General features: G+C 42.2%; 1 protein-coding gene across 2 annotated transcripts in view; it reads left to right on the top strand.

Moving 5' to 3' along the window:
* ankrd11 (ankyrin repeat domain 11) overlaps positions 1–17,032 on the top strand; it is a 113,318-nt gene extending 96,286 nt beyond the window's left edge. For both annotated transcript variants that reach the window (XM_041979722.1, XM_041979712.1), the window contains 10 exons: positions 1,946–2,119; positions 3,158–3,358; positions 3,567–3,709; positions 4,558–4,705; positions 4,806–9,258; positions 9,353–11,981; positions 12,155–12,253; positions 12,592–12,735; positions 12,835–12,927; positions 13,040–17,032. In XM_041979722.1, coding sequence (XP_041835656.1) covers positions 1,946–2,119; positions 3,158–3,358; positions 3,567–3,709; positions 4,558–4,705; positions 4,806–9,258; positions 9,353–11,981; positions 12,155–12,253; positions 12,592–12,735; positions 12,835–12,927; positions 13,040–13,225 — 8,270 coding nt within the window. In that variant the 3' untranslated portion in view covers positions 13,226–17,032. The remainder of the gene's footprint in view (positions 1–1,945; positions 2,120–3,157; positions 3,359–3,566; positions 3,710–4,557; positions 4,706–4,805; positions 9,259–9,352; positions 11,982–12,154; positions 12,254–12,591; positions 12,736–12,834; positions 12,928–13,039) is intronic.
* Positions 17,033–17,497: the final 465 nt, after the last annotated feature.

Genomic DNA, 17,497 nt, shown 5'->3' on the forward strand with positions numbered 1-17,497 from the left:
GTTTGGACTGCTTCTGTGGTTCCTGCTGTCTTAACATAAGGAATGTCTAAATGGCAAATGCTTTGGAGAACGTGAGAGTGTATCAAAGAGCGATGGAGGGCACATTAGCTCTAAGTGTTAACAGATGTTACTGAAAGTTCATCAGTTCTGTGCTTGTGACTGGAAAGCCTTTAGACACCGGATGCACAAGCTTCAACGCTTCCTTCTGCCTTATTTACTTGTTTGTTTGTGTTTGTGGCCTCGAGCATTCTAGCCAATCTTGGAATAAAACAGGTCTCACAAAAATCCAGCTCAGACACATCCACTGTTCAAACTCTGGACATTCATTTGAATGTGGAATTTGCTGCTGATTGCGGAAGTTGTTACCCCTCAGTGACAGCCATGTGTATCCTCTGTACAGGTCATCAGATGCTACATTGCTACTGAAAATAATTGCTGGGTGTGTCTTTGTGGAGCAGCTGCTTTTGTCCAGTAGCACCATGTCTCCAGTAATCCTGGCAGGCAGTGGTGACCTTGGCAAGGCCATGTTGAAATGAAATATACACCAGCTATTTTGTAATAACTACACTTCTGCCAAGTCACACCCTCTTTCCTCTCTTCATGATTCTGGCTGATTGGCTTGGAGACAGATGGACATAAACACTGCCTGCTGGCCCCTCCTTTTCTCAGGGGCAGCTGGGTAATGACACTAAAGTCACCCACTGCCACCTGCAAACCTCACACACCACTCTGCACGTGCAGCATGGTAGCAAGTGTGGTGTTTGTTTTTAAACAGGTTAGTCTTCTTCAAGAGGATAAAAATTGACATTTTTGCAGTAGAAATCATGGAAGAGGAAAAATGTGTGATCAACACTCTTGATCATGGTATTACAGAATACTAAGTACTTGCATTCCACCCACATGAAACCATTAATAACCCTTAACATCTGTTTGCTCATCCTCTACTCTCTATACTGTCATATATTTTGATTTAATACAACTTAATGGCAGATAAGCTGGTCTTACTTACATGTTTTTTCTTTTTTTGACAACAGAAGATGAAAAAGTGACTGAAATACAACTTATAATGATGACAGTGCTCACCGGTACTAACAGATTGATAAAAACTAATGTCACAAAATCACTCAGGCCAAAAGCTCTACTGTACCAACCACTAGATTACTGTCCTGTCTCAGTGTATAATCACAGGGAAGGATTATTGTATTGACTGAAGTATAACTTATTTTACTACAATAGGTGGCAGCACACCCCCCTCTCAGCTTGTCAGTGTGGGGCCTTTTCTTGGTACTCATTACATTGGAGGTCAAAACAGTTTACAAACAACTTAGCTGACTGCAAATTGTGTTATCATACAAGTAGTAAATTGGACAGCATTACTACTACGTAAATTTCCAACTTGTTGTTAGCTTGTGATATTCAAAACTTCCAAAGAATTAGCTACGAACAGTCAGGTTAACATATTTATGTGTACTTTAAAAGTCAGACCAAAAATGACTTTTTCTAAAATAATATAATCAAACTTTCTAATGGTTGTTTTTAGATAAAATAATCTCACAGGAAAGTTAGCTTACATCTGCAGTTCTGGCATTTCTGTTTAACAGAGTATCTAATGTTTGTCCAGAATCTCATCAGATTTGATAGCAGGTGTTTCGTTTTTCCTCCAGAAATATAAAGTTGTTCAAATTGAGCAGATTAAGTTTTGAGTGACTGTAGCTCATTGGGCTAGCACAGATACTTGGTGTGGTGAGGGATGATAAACATGCTGGTATTAAATGTTTCTATTATATTGCTGTTGCACTATTAAAACTTACATTTTTCTTCCCTCCATAAGTTTCAGTCAATTAGATTTGTAAGTGTGATTGAGCATGTGTTAGTGTTCTTGTGAATATATGTATCTATGCAACCAATAAAATTAATTTGCTTTCTGCTGTCACTTATTTTACAGAAAAACCAGGTCCAGAGAGGAAACGCATTAAAAAGGAGCCTACTAACACCCGGAAGGCGAGCTTGCCGTTTGGAATGGGGATGCCAGGAATCCGGGCCGGGTACCCTCTTTCCGAGCGGCAGCAGGTGGCCTTGCTCATGCAAATGACAGCTGAGGAGTCCGTCAACAGTCCAGGTGCGTGCTTATCATTTAGGCCACGTCTTCTGTGGCCTGGTGGCAGGCGAGGAAAGCAGAGGAGGGGATAGGAAGGAGCATGACATGTAAACGGTGTGTGTGGGAATGCAATTAGTTGGGCTAAAAGTGGGGCAGATGGAGTATGAGTCACGTGGTTGTTTGTTTTTGTTTACTTTGTACATCTTGAGCATGTTGCCTGATGTTTTTGTTTTTTTTTTTTTTTTTTTTTTTTACTCCACATCTTATGTAACCCCCATCCTCATGACAGAAACAGTTCATATAAATTCTCATCAGAGCAAATATTTAACAAAACTGTATTTATCATTGATGCTACGTTTAATCAGCAACAGTTACATATTGGTTCACATGCTTTCTCTCAAACATAGCATGAACGGAAATGAAACTTCTGTTGGTATTGCGTTATTCTGGAATCTGTGGTGCAATGTCAGCATTTGAGCCAAATGACAGTCTACAGCCAAATACAGAAAGCCTTCAAGGATTTACTTGTGTTGTTATCCAATTTCCTTTAAGCTTCAAAATTATTAATCATTAAAATTACCTATGTTCACTCAGATTTCTGGTAGACAGTAATTTGGCTGGAACTTTATTAGACACCTAGATTGGCATTATTGTTGCAACCTTGTACTCTTTTTCTTGGAGTTGACATTTTAGATTTTAGAATGAAATTAGTGAGGCACAGTTCAGAAGCACTTTTATTTATATGTTAATTCCTTTCTTGCATGCCTGGAGGCATGTACATAGATTAAGTGTGTTTCATTTGGGACAATAGCTGTACAAACTCAATAATGTAAATGTGATAAAGGCTTGAGTTTAATCTCACAAATGTGATGAAATGGGCTCAAGTAAAGTAGGTCCAGCCATTCTGTTGCTGATTGTTAGACTGTGATTGCCCCCTTCTGGCTGGAAGCAGTTCTAACACTTACAAAGTAAACAAAACAAGTGGAGCAAATTCTTAAAATTGGTTGCTGCAATAAATTATTACAGTGTTGAAGTGAAACATCCATCTTTAACCTGCAGACACAACACCAAAGCATCAGTCTCAGTCCAGTCTGGGTCAGAAGGGAACGCCAAACTCTGCATCTAAAACCAAAGACAAAGTGAATAAACGGAATGAGAGAGGAGAGACTCGACTGCACAGAGCAGCGATCCGCGGAGAAGTACGCCGCATCAAGGAGCTCATCAGTGAGGGAGCTGATGTGAATGTAAAAGACTTTGCAGGTGAGAGGCTCATCATGCTGTCATTATGCTGTGCTGTATTTTCTGTATGTAACAATATATTAATCCATAATTAAATGCTTTATTCCAAAATAGAATAAGACATTTTATTACTCAAAATGTTACACACTGGGAAAAGTGAAGCTCTGTGAAAACTTCGTTTTCATTGTCCTGTTTGCTCGTCTGACACAGCCATTTATTCTCTGTCTAGGCTGGACTGCATTGCATGAGGCTTGCAATAGGGGGTATTATGATGTGGCCAAACAGCTGCTGGCAGCCGGTGCAGAGGTCAACACCAAGGGTCTGGATGACGACACCCCTCTACATGATGCATCCAACAATGGACACTTCAAGGTGAAGGAGAAAATAAGGCACACCTAGTTCTCTTCTAGGTGCATTTAATAACGAGGCACTGTCAAGAAAAGTCTCATTTAGAGGCAAAGCTGTAAAGCCAGTTATCATGGCACTCTGAACATGTTAAATTAACGGTGGTAAAGGAAAGGAAAAGCTTGTTGCCATAAAGACAGTCTTGCTGCGATATTGTCTGAAGTTGGTGATAACTGCATGCTTTCAGACAGTCTAATCAGGAGTCTTTTCCTAGTGATGCCCTTGACTTTATATGAATAGAACACCATTGTTACTATAATCATATTTTTTATTTCAGCACAGATGGCACGAAGTGCCGGAAATGTCTTGAAGTCAGTTTTAAAATGAGATGGTTTTACACACATCCCATCTTAGGTGTAAAAAAATCCAGTTTCTGTATTGAGCTCATGCGTGACTCAAAACTATAAAACTAAATCATATCTGTGATGTTAACGAAAGATTGAATAAATTCTTTTAGAAGCATTAAACACAGGAGAAGGTAACTGAATTAGTTAACATCTATTCAGGCCTTGACTACTTCTTGTGTCTTTTTAAATGGATATTTTAAAAAGAAATCTTCAATCGTATTAGCTTTGTTCTTCAAAATATCTCAGTCCAGATAGGAAGGCAGAAATTCCCACAAACGCTGAAGTAATCACGTCAGGCCAGTAGATGGCGATAAGGGCTACACTGACAACACTTTAAAATGCAAGAGAAGAACAGATTCTCCTCTGACAATGTCTAATCTGAAATCATGTTTGCACAGTACAGAAAGTTCTGCAAAGTATCTGTGTTATTGTAGACAGGACCATAATATTTTATTACATTAATTTCAGGTGGTTAAGCTGCTTTTACGGTATGGAGGGGACCCACGGCAAAGCAACAGGAGAGGTGAAACACCGCTGAAGGTCGCCAACTCTCCAACTATGCTGAATCTGTTGCTCGGAAAAGGCACTTACACCTCAAGTGAAGAAAGTTCATCAGGTTTGTAACACTGAATCTTCTGAGATCCATGTTTCCATGCTTTCTGTGTGGTATTAGTGTGCATGGCTGCTTGGGTTGACTTTGTGTTTTCATTCCACAGAATCTTCAGAGGAGGAAGATGCCCCCTCATTTGCCCCATCCAGCTCTGTTGATGGCAATAACACAGATTCAGAGTTTGAGAAGGGCCTGAAGTTAAAAGGGAAAGCTGCAGACCCTCCTAAATCTGCAGTCACACCCATCAAAGATGAATATGAATTTGATGAGGACGATGAGGAAGAGCGCGTCCCTCCTGTAGACGATAAACACCTCTTGAAAAAAGACTTCCGAAAGGACTCAATAAGTAAGACCAACAGCTTCATCTCTATACCCAAGATGGAGGTTAAAACCTATTCCAAAAGCAACTCGCTCACACCAAAGAAAACTGTCAGGAGGATCATCTCTGACAGTAACAGTTCAGACGAGGATGATCGGACGTGTTTCACACCAGCGCCCACGCCGCGGCAACAAGCCCAGCAAACAAATACGAAGACAAGAGACTCTGGCAGTATGAGCTCTAAACAACAAAAAGACAAAAATAAAGTCAAAAAGAAGCGAAAGAAGGAGAGTAAAAATAATGTCAGTAAAGAAGTCAAGTTTGGCAAAGTCATCGACAAATTCTGTACATCTGACTCAGACTGTGGCGATATGGAGAGTGAGGATGACAAGGGCTCAAATAGTATAAAAGACTCCTCTACATTAAACCTTAAAGAATCAGCTGGCTTTAACGCATCCTCCTCTTCTTCCCACGGAAACTTGAACTCTCAGAAACAAGCGCCATCATTAGCTGAACAGCATCCAAAGCAGTGGAGGACAGATGGCTGGAAGACTGTGTCGTCTCCTACGTGGTCAGATGTCAGCTCTCTGTCAGATTCGGTCAGAACAACAATGTCCAGTGAGTCTGACTACTCCTCTGCAGATTCCAGTGTGGAGTCAGTAAAACAAGCTAAGAGAAAAGCGCAGGAGAACAAGAAGAAGAACAACAACGTACATAGTAACACTGACAAGAAAAATTCTGAGCTCTATAAAAACTCCCTTGCAGAGAGTGCCGTCTCCAAAACTGATGTAGATGGTAAAGTGCTAAAAAAGCATAAAGTGAAGCACAAGCATAAAAATAAGGAAAAAGACAAAGCTCCGAGTTTAGTCTTGAATCAAGATATGAATGAAAAGTTTGTGAAAAGCTATTCATTTGACTTTGACGATTCAAGGCAGAAGTCGTTAATTGTTGAGTCTGAATCAACACCTGAGAGCAAAGTCAAATTATCCAAACACCAAAAAGACCATTCAAAAAAGGAGGACAGGCTCACAAAAAACAAGTCTGAGGACAAGGACTGGTCATCTGGAAAAGACTTGCAAAGAACAGCAAAAGAAGAGAAAAACAAGAAAACAAAAGACTTTAGCAAGGACAAGACAAACAAGGAGGACAAGCTTGTAAAATCTGAAAAGGAAAGAAACTTCAAAGAGAAGGAGAAACCCAAGGAGGACAAACAGAAAACTCATAAAGAAGAGAAAAAGAAGAAGTCCAAGGAGAAGTCCTCAAAGGCAGACAGGAAAAGTGAGCAGAAAGATGAAAAACATGTTAAGGTGGACAAGGAGAAAAACACCAAGGAGGAAAAGGAAAAATGCAAAAAGGACAAAACACAGAAAGAAGAGTCTGAGAATGATGGCTATGAGGTCAATAACCGTTTCCTCAACCTGGAGGACACAAAGCTCAGTGCATCAGATGATCATCATGACAGATGGGGCTCTGAGATGTCCTCCGACTCGTCCCTCTATGGAGATGACAGCTGGGATGCTCCGGTTAAAGAAATAAAAGAAGTCAAGGAATATAAATCCAACAACACTGTTAAGCTAATTGTTGAGACTGTTAAGGAAGAAACGAGGAGAAAAGAGAACAAAATCAAGGACAAGAAATCCGATCACAGTGATAAAAGATCAGAGAAAGAAACAACCTCTAAGAAAAAAGACAAGGACCTTTCGGAGAAGACTAATGAAAAGAAAAAAGAGTGGTCAGAAAAACAAAAATTGAACTCCAGTCACTTAGTTGAGAAAGAAAAGAAGCGGAAAGAGTCCACAGAGGCTGTCAAAGACAAAAAAGACAAGGATTCTCTGGACAGTAGTCGAGAACGTAAAGACCAGTATGAGTTCATGAAGGACAGAAAAGACTTAAAAATCAAGCAAGAAGTTATAGGAGATGAATATGGCAACGATTCTTTTTTTAAAGACGATGTCGGTAAATCTTCTGAGATCAGAGAAAGGAACCACTCTGGAAAGGAGAAAGAAAAGAAGAGTGAGGGGATGGAGAAGCGAGAAAAGACAAAAGCTGACAAGCACAAAGAAAAGACAAAAGACAGAGGAACTGATCAGGAGAAAGACAAGAGTGAGCGAAACTCTACAGAGAAAACTGTCAAGGAAAAGGATGCAGACCGGGGCACCAAAGACAAGAAGGAGGGAGCCAAAGACAAACACAAAGATTCTCATGGCAAAGACAAAGATCGAAAAATTTCTTCAGAGCAGACAAAAGACAAGAAAGAGAAAGCCTCTCAAGATAAACATACTGATAGAGAGAGAGATTTCTTGGAAGTAAAGAAAGAGGAACGAAAGCCTGAGAAAACCAGAGAGAAAACATGGTACAAAATAGATGACGTATTCACGGATGAAAGTGATGATGACGAGGACAGCTACAACAGTGGTGTTGTGCTTGGGTCGGAGTCAATCAGAAAAGACTCGACACCTGATCAGGATGAGCTGGATCACTTTCCATCAGAAAAAATTAGAAAATCCTCTGCAGAGACAAAACACAACACAGACAAGTCAAAAGAACACAAAGAGAAGAAGAAAGACAAGGCTGCATTTGAGATGGGCAAAGAGAGGAAAGGTTCTCTAGATAAACACAACAAAGACAAGAAGGATTCAGTAGATGCAAAATATAAAGACAGGAAAGATCGGATGTCAGTGGACTCAAACCAAGAAAAGAAAAATAAGCAGAAGCTCTTGGACAAAAGGGACACAATTGAGGAAAAGACTAAGAGCAAGTATAAAGACAAGCAGGACCATTCAAAGGAACGGAAGCCCTCAAAAGGCAGCGGTGAGGACGGGAAGTCCCTCTTAGAAAAACTAGAAGAGGAAGCTATGAACGACTACAAGGACGACTCCAACGATAAAAACAGTGAAATCTCCTCAGATAGTTTCACAGATAGGGGACATGATCCTGTCCTCACGAGTTACTATGACCCAATCAACCTGTCAGATGTTTCTGAGGACCGAAGAGACTCCCTATCCATATCTACTCCACAGGATAAATTCAGAGAAAAAGAGAGGCATCGACATTCCTCTTCCTCCTCTTCAAAAAAGAGCCATGACAAGGAGAAAGACAAAGTCAAGAAGGACAAGGGAGACAAACGAGACAAAACGGGGGAGATCAGAGAGTCCAACAGACAAGCTTTCTCTGGCTTCTCCCAGACTAGAGAAAGCCTCCCTTTTGAGAAAGAGCCCATGCCTCTAGAGGCAGACCCTTACACATTCCCATTTGGAAGTAAAGGAGACGGCAAAGATGACTTTGATAAAACATTAGAATTTGAAAAAGAGATGTCCAAAAAGGACAAAGAGAAAGCTACTGGCATCATAAGTGACAGGATGAAAGACAAAAAGAAAAAGGAGAAATATAAGGAGAAATTGAAGGAAGAGAAGAATAAATACATTGATGGCTTTGGGACATTTAAACACTCCAAAGAGGATGTGAAGTCAGGGTTGAAAGATAGCCCCCAGGTCACTGTTCTTAAAGACAGATCAAAAGAACAAAGTCCTAAATTTGATTTGAAGAAAGACAGAAATCGGGACACATTGGACAAAGACAACAGAGTGGATCACAGTAAATCTAAGGCTAAGGATGAAAATGAAAAGCTCACTCAGTCCAAAGACCCAGTGCGAAAAGATAATCGTCCACGCGAAAGACTGGTGGTGGATGGTGAATATCAAATGACAAGTTTCGGTGAAATGTTGAGTCGGAGAGACCAGGAAAGCCTCAAAAAACGGAAAATAAAGCCGATGGAGAAGCTAAGACCCAAATCAGGGGACCCAAAACTCAAAGTCAAAGCCAAGTCCACAGAGGAAGTGAGGAAAAACCGTACTGAGCTCTCATCAAAGAAATCCAACAGCCTGGAGTCTGGTCTGAAAGAGAAGAAACTTAAGGATGTGGGTCTCCCAGCTCAGATGATGTCTCCAGGGAGGAAGTTTCAGCCTACCGACAGCCAAAACTCAAAGGACTGGCTGGCTGGCCATCAGATGAAGGAGAACCTCCCTGCTTCTCCCAGGCCAGATCAAAACAGGCCAACTGGTGTCCCCACACCAACATCTGTCATCTCCTGCCCCAGCTTTGAGGAAGTAATGCAGACTCCACGCACCCCATCTTGCAGTCCAGAGGATTATCGTGACATTATGCTTGATGGACTGGACTGCCAGACCTCTTCAGCTATGACCATGTCGATGAATGCCTGCTCCCTGTCCTTCTTTGAAAGGTAAGGAATTTAAACTTGCAAGTGCTGTATGCTGCATATTTTGAGTGTTATACTTTGACATATTTTCTAATAAATGTCCTTTGTCCACCCACAGGTACTCCAACTCTCAGAGTTTCCAGGAAGGTACCTGTCCTACACCTGCAAAGAACCTCCAGCTGCCACTCATCAGCCGCTCTGCATCAGCTGATGTCCGCAGACCTCTAGAGGATGAGTTCAAAGCCGAAGCTGATAAATTTCTTCGACAGCAGAATGACCCATCAGCTGAATTTGATTTGTCATCTTCCTCTCAACCTTTGGAGGACAAGTCAGCGACAGTGGATAGGTTGGAGTGCTTGTCATCATCATCGTATTTCTCCCCAATGAGAATGTTGTCTCCTCGCCGGGAACCAGCACATCCAGCACCAGATGTGGTGGCAACAACTCTAGGTGTTGTCGATGGCAACGAGCACCTTCCTGACAGCGTATTAACCAGTTTCTTGCCAAAACCTTCTACACCTGTTCATGGACCAGACCCCCAGGAACCGTGCTTTGACATCGCTGCACCACCAACCCCAGCTCCTGCTGCTTTGCCACCTCTGGATATTGATGACTTGTCTGAGCCTCACCACAGTGAGCCAAATCTGGTCCTCTCAGATCTCCCATCTGTCACAGAAGAGCAGGAGGATGAAGAAGAGGAGGATGACGAAGAAGAAGATGATGATTTGGATGAGAGAACTGATGGAGACCACTGTGCCGTGGAACAGCCGCAACAAACAAGAGATCAGTGTTCCTTCTCTCCTCATCTTGATGACCCTCTGAGGAAGAGCTGGTCTGCAGAGTCTCCAGACCGGCAGGAGCCAGAGGTCCATCAGCTGTCCTCCTCTCACTCTGCACCTAACCATGGAGAAAACTGTTATGATCACAGCATGATTTGGAATTCTGATATGAACCTCAAATCTCCCCGTGGAGAGATTGAGGCCGCTGTCTCTAAAATAACCAGTCCTTACTCCCATTCTGACGACATGCAGCCCCTGTCTGAACACCCCTCTGTCACTCCTCCATATGCTACATGGAATAGGTGGCACAAAGAGGACCCAGTAGACTTTGATGAGCAGAAGGAGGCTGTAGCTGACATCCCCTCTCCAGAGAGGCCTGATACAGGTATGGATGGGGAACCCAACTATTTAAACACCTCATCATCTTCCAATAGGCTGGAGTCTTTCTTCCAGGACTGCAACAAGCCTATGATAGAGGATCAGCACCAGATGGATACAGAGCCCACCTGCGTAGAACCAGAGAGCGGACAGAGCACACACAGCTTTAGTGCTACCCCCGATGGCCACATCGCCCCAGCTGTAGGTCCAGAGCCTGTGGTGCCGTGGGAAGATCCATTCTCAGCTGATCCAGATGACTTGGGGCCATTCTCTTTGCCTGACCTACCGTTACCAGATAAGTCAGAGGAATCCGAGCCTCGAGATGCTGAGCTGGGTGACCACAACAAGATCATTCCATCTCACATTAGACACACAATCACAGACAGAGATGACCCAGATATAATGGAGGTAGACCTGCCTAGGCTAGCTAAGACTCCATGCCCTACTGGAGACCTCAGTTTAGGAGAATCTGCCTGTCAAGACTTGGTGGTGCCATCACCGCATAATACCTTTCAGCAAGAATTGGACCCTGAGGCTCAGAGTGTGCCCAACAACGCCCTGTCTCTTAACCAACAACAAGGCAGCATTTTAGAAAGGCAGTTAGGGTATGGAGGATCTGATGAGTCAGATGGCAGTATATTGTATTCGTCTGTTCAAGGAGATACCTCTCACCAACATCTCATTCAGATCCCCTCCCTCACTGAGACACTGCAGTTACCTCTGGATTCAGTGCCTGCTGTAAAGCCAGAGGTGAGGCAGGGAGAGATGTCTGAGACTGTAACGGAGACATGTACTCCTCTTCCTCCACTATCAGTGGCTGTCACCCTCTCAAGCTCAGTGGAACCACAAGATACTCAGGAGCCCTCATCCAAGCTAACACCGGTTATCCCGACCACTGTGCCCAACGCTGTAGATGTCCCCAAGAAAGTAGAAGAAATCCCTCAAAGGATGACTCGCAATCGCGCCAAGAACAATCCTACTGCTGCTGTCCCTCCTACCTCCAGCACAATAACCTCATCTGCCACCACCACTTCTTTGACAACCAGTCCGGTTGTGAGCATTAACCCAGTCCCCACAAGAACCCCAACTCCCACCTCAGTTTCTTCCTTCCCAGCTCTAAAGAAAGACAAAGACTTTGGGCTAAGCATTGCCTCTGCTGCAGTGTCTGTTCCTTCTTCTCTGACATCTCCATCAGTTGTTCTCACTAAGACAACAAAAGGTCGTCCCCTCCCGGTGGATGACGAGGAATCTCCAACTCAACACCCACGGAAGAGGAAATTTCCACGTTCTGCTGGGCAGCAAGTTCAGGTTCAGTTAGTAAACACAGCCATGCAGCAGACCAGAGAAATGATTCAACAGACCTTAGCCGTCGTAGTCAATGCCATCAAGCTGGATGACATTGAGCCATACCACAGTGACCGGTCCAACCCTTACTTTGAATACCTGCAGATCAGGAAGAAAATTGAGGAGAAGAGGAAGATTCTGTGTTACATCACCCCTCAGGCCCCTCAGTGTTACGCTGAGTATGTGACCTACACTGGTTCATACCTGCTGGATGGCAAGCCGCTCAGCAAGCTTCATATTCCTGTGGTAAGTTATCACGACTTTACAGTATCTCTTCATATGAAATACACTGCCGTTCAAAAGTTTGGGGTCACTTTGCCATGGGATTCAATAGGGAAGTGACCCCAAACTTTTGAACGGTAGTGTACATGGAAGATATGTAGAAGGTATGTAATCCTATGTTGTGTTTTTCTCATCAGATTGCCCCGCCTCCATCGCTGTCAGAACCTTTGAAGGAGCTCTTCAGGCAACAGGAGGCAGTAAGAGGGAAGCTCAGGTTGCAGCACAGCATAGAGCGGGTAAGGAACATATTCTACACGTCCCATTTATTCTGCAGGATTTTTTCTGTTCTGCATTCACACACATGCAGTGAACACTATGAGCCCTTCTTTTATTAAGGATCAAAGCATTTTTAAAATATAAATTCAAGTGGAATCTGCACAGTCCCGACTCCTGAGCTGAGCCAAAGCAAATTGCACTCAAATCTGTTTCATCTTTAATTAAATCACAGTCATTCTGTGAAACATGCATGGCAGCCTTCCTAATCTATTCACCTCAAAAACCAGTAAGTCATCCGGATTTTTGGCCTCATTACTGATTATTCCTTTTCTCTCTGTGCTGTTTCTACTGTTTACAGGAGAAGCTAATTGTTTCGTGCGAGCAGGAGGTTTTAAGAGTCCATTGCAGAGCAGCAAGGACGATAGCCAATCAGGCTGTGCCATTCAGTGCCTGCACCATGCTTTTGGACTCTGAAGTGTACAATATGCCATCTGAGAGCCAGGTAGGAAATATAGACTATACTAATTGAGTCTGAAGTTATCAGCCTCTTATGGCATAATCCACTGGAGAGTTTGCATTGTAATTTGTTCTTTGTTCTCAGGGTGATGAGAACAAATCTGTGAGAGATCGCTTCAATGCTCGTCAGTTCATCTCCTGGATACAGGACGTGGATGATAAATATGACCGCATGAAGGTAGACTTCACCTCTCCATAAAATATACACATTTCATGTAAGATGTGAAGACATCAATGCCATAATGTTCTTGTATACCAAGAGGATTTATGTTCTGCTTTTCCTCCCTCAGACGTGTCTGTTGATGCGGCAGCAGCATGAGGCAGCAGCCCTTAACGCAGTTCAGAGGATGGAGTGGCAGTTGAAAGTCCAGGAGCTGGACCCAGCAGGGCACAAGTCCCTCTGCGTCAATGAAGTGCCGTCCTTCTACGTGCCCATGGTGGACGTCAACGACGACTTTGTCCTGCTGCCTGCGTGACACACCACTTCTTCCAGATCGAGATCAATCTCTGTCTGAGTCACTTCTTCTCAAAGAGACTTCGTTAAACAGAACGAATGGAAAGGGCTAGCAAGTTCGAAAGAGTTCTCTCTAAAGGAAAAAATGGATCTTTAGAAAAGGAGTAAAGATAACAAACTTGCTCTTGATAGCCTTCCATGAAGAAGGAAACTTGTTTTTTTTACTGGAGGAAAAACAAATACACAACTTGCACTTTCATCCTCAAAGTTTTTGCTCTTTTGTTTGATCAGAGTGTGAAAAGCAGAAACAGTTTTTGTTTTGAGGCTCTGACGCTGGGACACGACTCCTCAGCACTCGGTTATGGTGAGACGAGGCCGGACGGAGATTTCTTTTCTGCGTTTGTTTTTGGCCCCCAGCTTCAATACCCATCACCACTGGGAGGACGTATCAGAGAAGAGCTCTCCCAACAGCGTGATGCCTGTCCAGAGGGAGGCCTTAGATGAAGCCTCCCCTGTTGACACGGGGCTCTTGATGGGCCAGGAGATCTTGACAGAGACCAGCGCTGACCTGGAGGATTCGAAAGGAGCCGTGGTGCATCATGTGGATCTTCAATGACTCCAGGAAGCCAGAAGCAGCCACTGATGGTTTTTAGGCTTCAATCGTTTACCCATAGGACACCTGCTCTGTTCCTACTGCACGAGGCCTAGCTAAACAGTAGTGAGACAAAGCCTGCAGCAGGTTGAACACAGCAGAGAGGTTAGGATGTGCGAGCACGTCAGGGCCCAGTGTCTGAGAGGAAGAGACTGACCATGCAGCCTCTCAGCCTGGCTAAACAGAAAAGGATGAGCACAGATCTCCGAGGACAGACCGGAGTGTTCCTCGGTGACTCTTGGCTCTCGACACAAACCCATCAGACCGCCATGGACTGCAAAAACACCACAGGACAAACAGAACAAACAAACCTAACGAATGTTGATATTCAAAGAGACAATTGAGAAATAGTGGTTTGGCAGGAGGAGAGATATTGTTTTTGTCTATTTCTTTACTTGGGCATTTCATTGTTTCTGAGGAAGTGACTTGAAACACTACAGAGCCAATATTAGTTTAGTGGGAAAAAAACAAGAAAAGAAAACAGAAAAAAAGTTGTATTCCGTAAATTATGTACAGTTTTTATATTCGTTAACCAATGTATTCTTGCTGCCTTCTAGATAATTTATTTTGCCACACATTACTGCACAGTTGTAAATAACCTATGTACTGTAATATCACTCAGTTAAGTGTAAAGAAAAAAAAAAACAGAAAAGAAATAAAAAATTATCTTTTTATGTACAGTTCACTTTTGGGCAGCACTTTTCCCCCCGTTCATATCCAATGGGCCAAAATGTGTACACGATTCTGTCAGTATTTGAAAGACTCCAGTGCACAGTTGTATGATCCCATCTCCAGATTCAGTCAACTCACCTGGACGCGAGTTGCCGCAACAAAAATCACTGACAGAGAACTCCTCTGGATTAAAACAGGCCAGCCACCACACAGCCCCCAGATGTAGCAGAAACAGTTGTTGAGGATTTATTTAAAGAATAAACAGAGGATTATTATTCATTGCTTTACTACACAATTATATCTGAACATTTTTGAACCAAGAAAATGCCTTTTTCAGTGAAAAAAAAAATGTACTCATTGTTGGGCAAAGTCACATAGATATATATGGGTGGGAAAGTTAGAGAGATGTCATTAACAAGCAAAACCATCATAAGTGTTGAATGTCTTCAGATTATTTCTTGCTTGTTTTTAATTTGCAAAAATTGGAAATCATTTCCTACCATCACAAACACCAAAACATGGGTCTTTCAGCACTTCACTTCGTCTTGTCCTCACAGCTTATCCGATTTTCACATTGCATAGATGAAGAGTTGGAAAAGCCCATAAAAGGACTCTTAACAGTCTGTCTTAATCTTCAAGGGGCTTGGCTAGTGATTTTAAATGTTAGCTTACTTTCTAATATCATTCAGTTTTGTGGTGACACCAGCCATAAACATGTCAGAAGGGCAGACAAGTAATGAGACTTAATCTTAGAATAAACCAAAACTAGTAAATGGACATAAACATAAATAGTGGAGGGGGAAAGAAACGACATAAAGCTGATTATTTTTCTTTTTTTTTAATAGTAAGGAAAAAACATTGACATGTTGATTTGTGATGACTTGAATTGGATCTGTTTTAGTGGTTTAGAAAAGCTTTCCCGACCCAGCACAAAGGCTACCTGCCTGTGTGTTAGCGCTGCTCACGTATCCTGATGGCAATATTATCTGAAACCATTAAGTTATTTACACACTGTCACATTCAGCATAGCTGTGTATGGTATGTCTAGTCAAGTGCAGTGGTTGTTGCTTTTACACTGTGCAGACAAGGTGGCTAGATGTATAGTCCTGGATATCTTTGAGGGATACACAAATCCTGGTTACATATACAAACATATTTACGTACAAATAGCCAGAAATTTGGTTTGAAAGCCCTGTTTGTCTTGTTTTGATTTTATTGTTGGTTTCTCACAGTTTTTTGGGGAAGAAGGTGTCTTTGTTCAGAGTCCTTGTGTGTGTTTTCTTTAAAGCTAAGTGTATGTAGTTTTGAACATTGTGTTTATCTCTGGCTCTTCAGTTTCCAGCATGTCAATCACATTGCTTATCAAGCAGAATGTATACCGCTAACTATGCCCTGAGCGCCCCCCTCCCCCCGTTGTTTACAAGACATCATTTCCGTTTCACATGCCCCCCCCCCAAACCCTTTTATTTTTTATTTTTTTTAACTGTTGAAGCCCTGTCTTTGTTTATACTTCTGTGATCAGTCGTTTTTTTGAACCACAAAGGCTTGAAATAGTGACAAGACTGTCAGGAGAACTCTCCCACCTCCCCCTCCCCAACTGCTGCACAGAGCAATAGGCTAAAACGTGTCCGTACACACCGATCATACACGAACATTCAGCTAACGAGATGAATTGAAGACAGATGCACAGTAGAGCACTTGGCCGTGGTGATACAGATGCTAGCCTGGCACCACCTCAGTCAGCAACATATTACCTCTACTCTCCTCACATTCACTCATGATGTTTATTTTTTAGATTTTTCTTTTTCTTACTGGACATAAATACACATATTTGCTATATATATTTTTTTTCATTGTATAGAATCACAATTTCAAGCCTTTTTTTTCTAGTTTTCTTTTGCTTTTTGTTTAATTAAAACCCAGACTGTAGCTGTTTCTTTGTTCCTTTCTTTTTTTAGAATGAAAAATGACTAATAAAAAGCATGGAGAACTACTCTTTAAATGGTGAGAAATAACCTATTTATTATCTTTTTTGTTTTGTTTAGTTTTTTTTCTGACACCTGTGGTATGTTTTGAGTTTGAAGTTGGTCTCCGCTGTGTAAATTTTCCTCCTTGTAATGCGTGAAAGAGACATACTGTACATAGCTCTGTAAATAAAACCTCCCAGGACGTTTTGCACCCTCCTCTTTGTACTAGTCTGAAAAAACTGCGTAGAATGTGGGGTTCTAACAGCAACGGGCTGTGTGCGCTCGCTGCAGGTGATTATGATGTAACAATGTAACTTTTTTTTATTTGTACAATGTAGTTTATTTGTGTACATATTGTTGGAGCAGCTAAAGGGGTGGGAGGGTGGTATACCCGGGGGGGAGGGAGGGTTGTTAACGCTATCGTCAGTGCTGTAACAGAACTTTCAGTACTTTCACCTCTAGCTGTTGTTGATTTCCTGCAACAAAAAAGAAAGAAAAAAAAAAAGTAAAAAAAAAAAAACAAAAAGAAGAAAAAAGACAAAAAAATAAATAAAATGAGAGAAACTGAAAATGAGGAGAGGGGAGGGGGGGGACTGAAAAGTAAAAATTCTAAATTGTTATTTTCTACCGTTGCATGTACAGAGAGCGCGAGAACTGCTGTTGTTCCTCAGAGATTATGTTCGTTAATAAAATTTTGAAATATTACCAGTTGTTCTCTGGTTCTTGATTTTTGTGTAGGCTTCCTCCCGTATTCTCTGAAAGCTGGATTTCAGGCAACGACATCATAGAGTTAACAGTGTATGCTCTCAAATATGAGGAACATTGAGATTTGTCTCTGTAATAACAACAGCCAACTCATGATGGAGAACCAGTGAGTCAGAGACATGTTTGGCTGGAAGAAGCGCCTGTTTGCTGACATATTTACAGGAGGCAGAGGTTTCACACTCGGCAGGCTTGAAGTCTCTACTATGACGTTGCCAAATCTGACGCATAAAATAAAGCT

This window comes from Melanotaenia boesemani, chromosome 1 (assembly GCF_017639745.1).
Source record: "Melanotaenia boesemani isolate fMelBoe1 chromosome 1, fMelBoe1.pri, whole genome shotgun sequence".
Classification (NCBI taxonomy): domain Eukaryota; kingdom Metazoa; phylum Chordata; class Actinopteri; order Atheriniformes; family Melanotaeniidae; genus Melanotaenia; species Melanotaenia boesemani.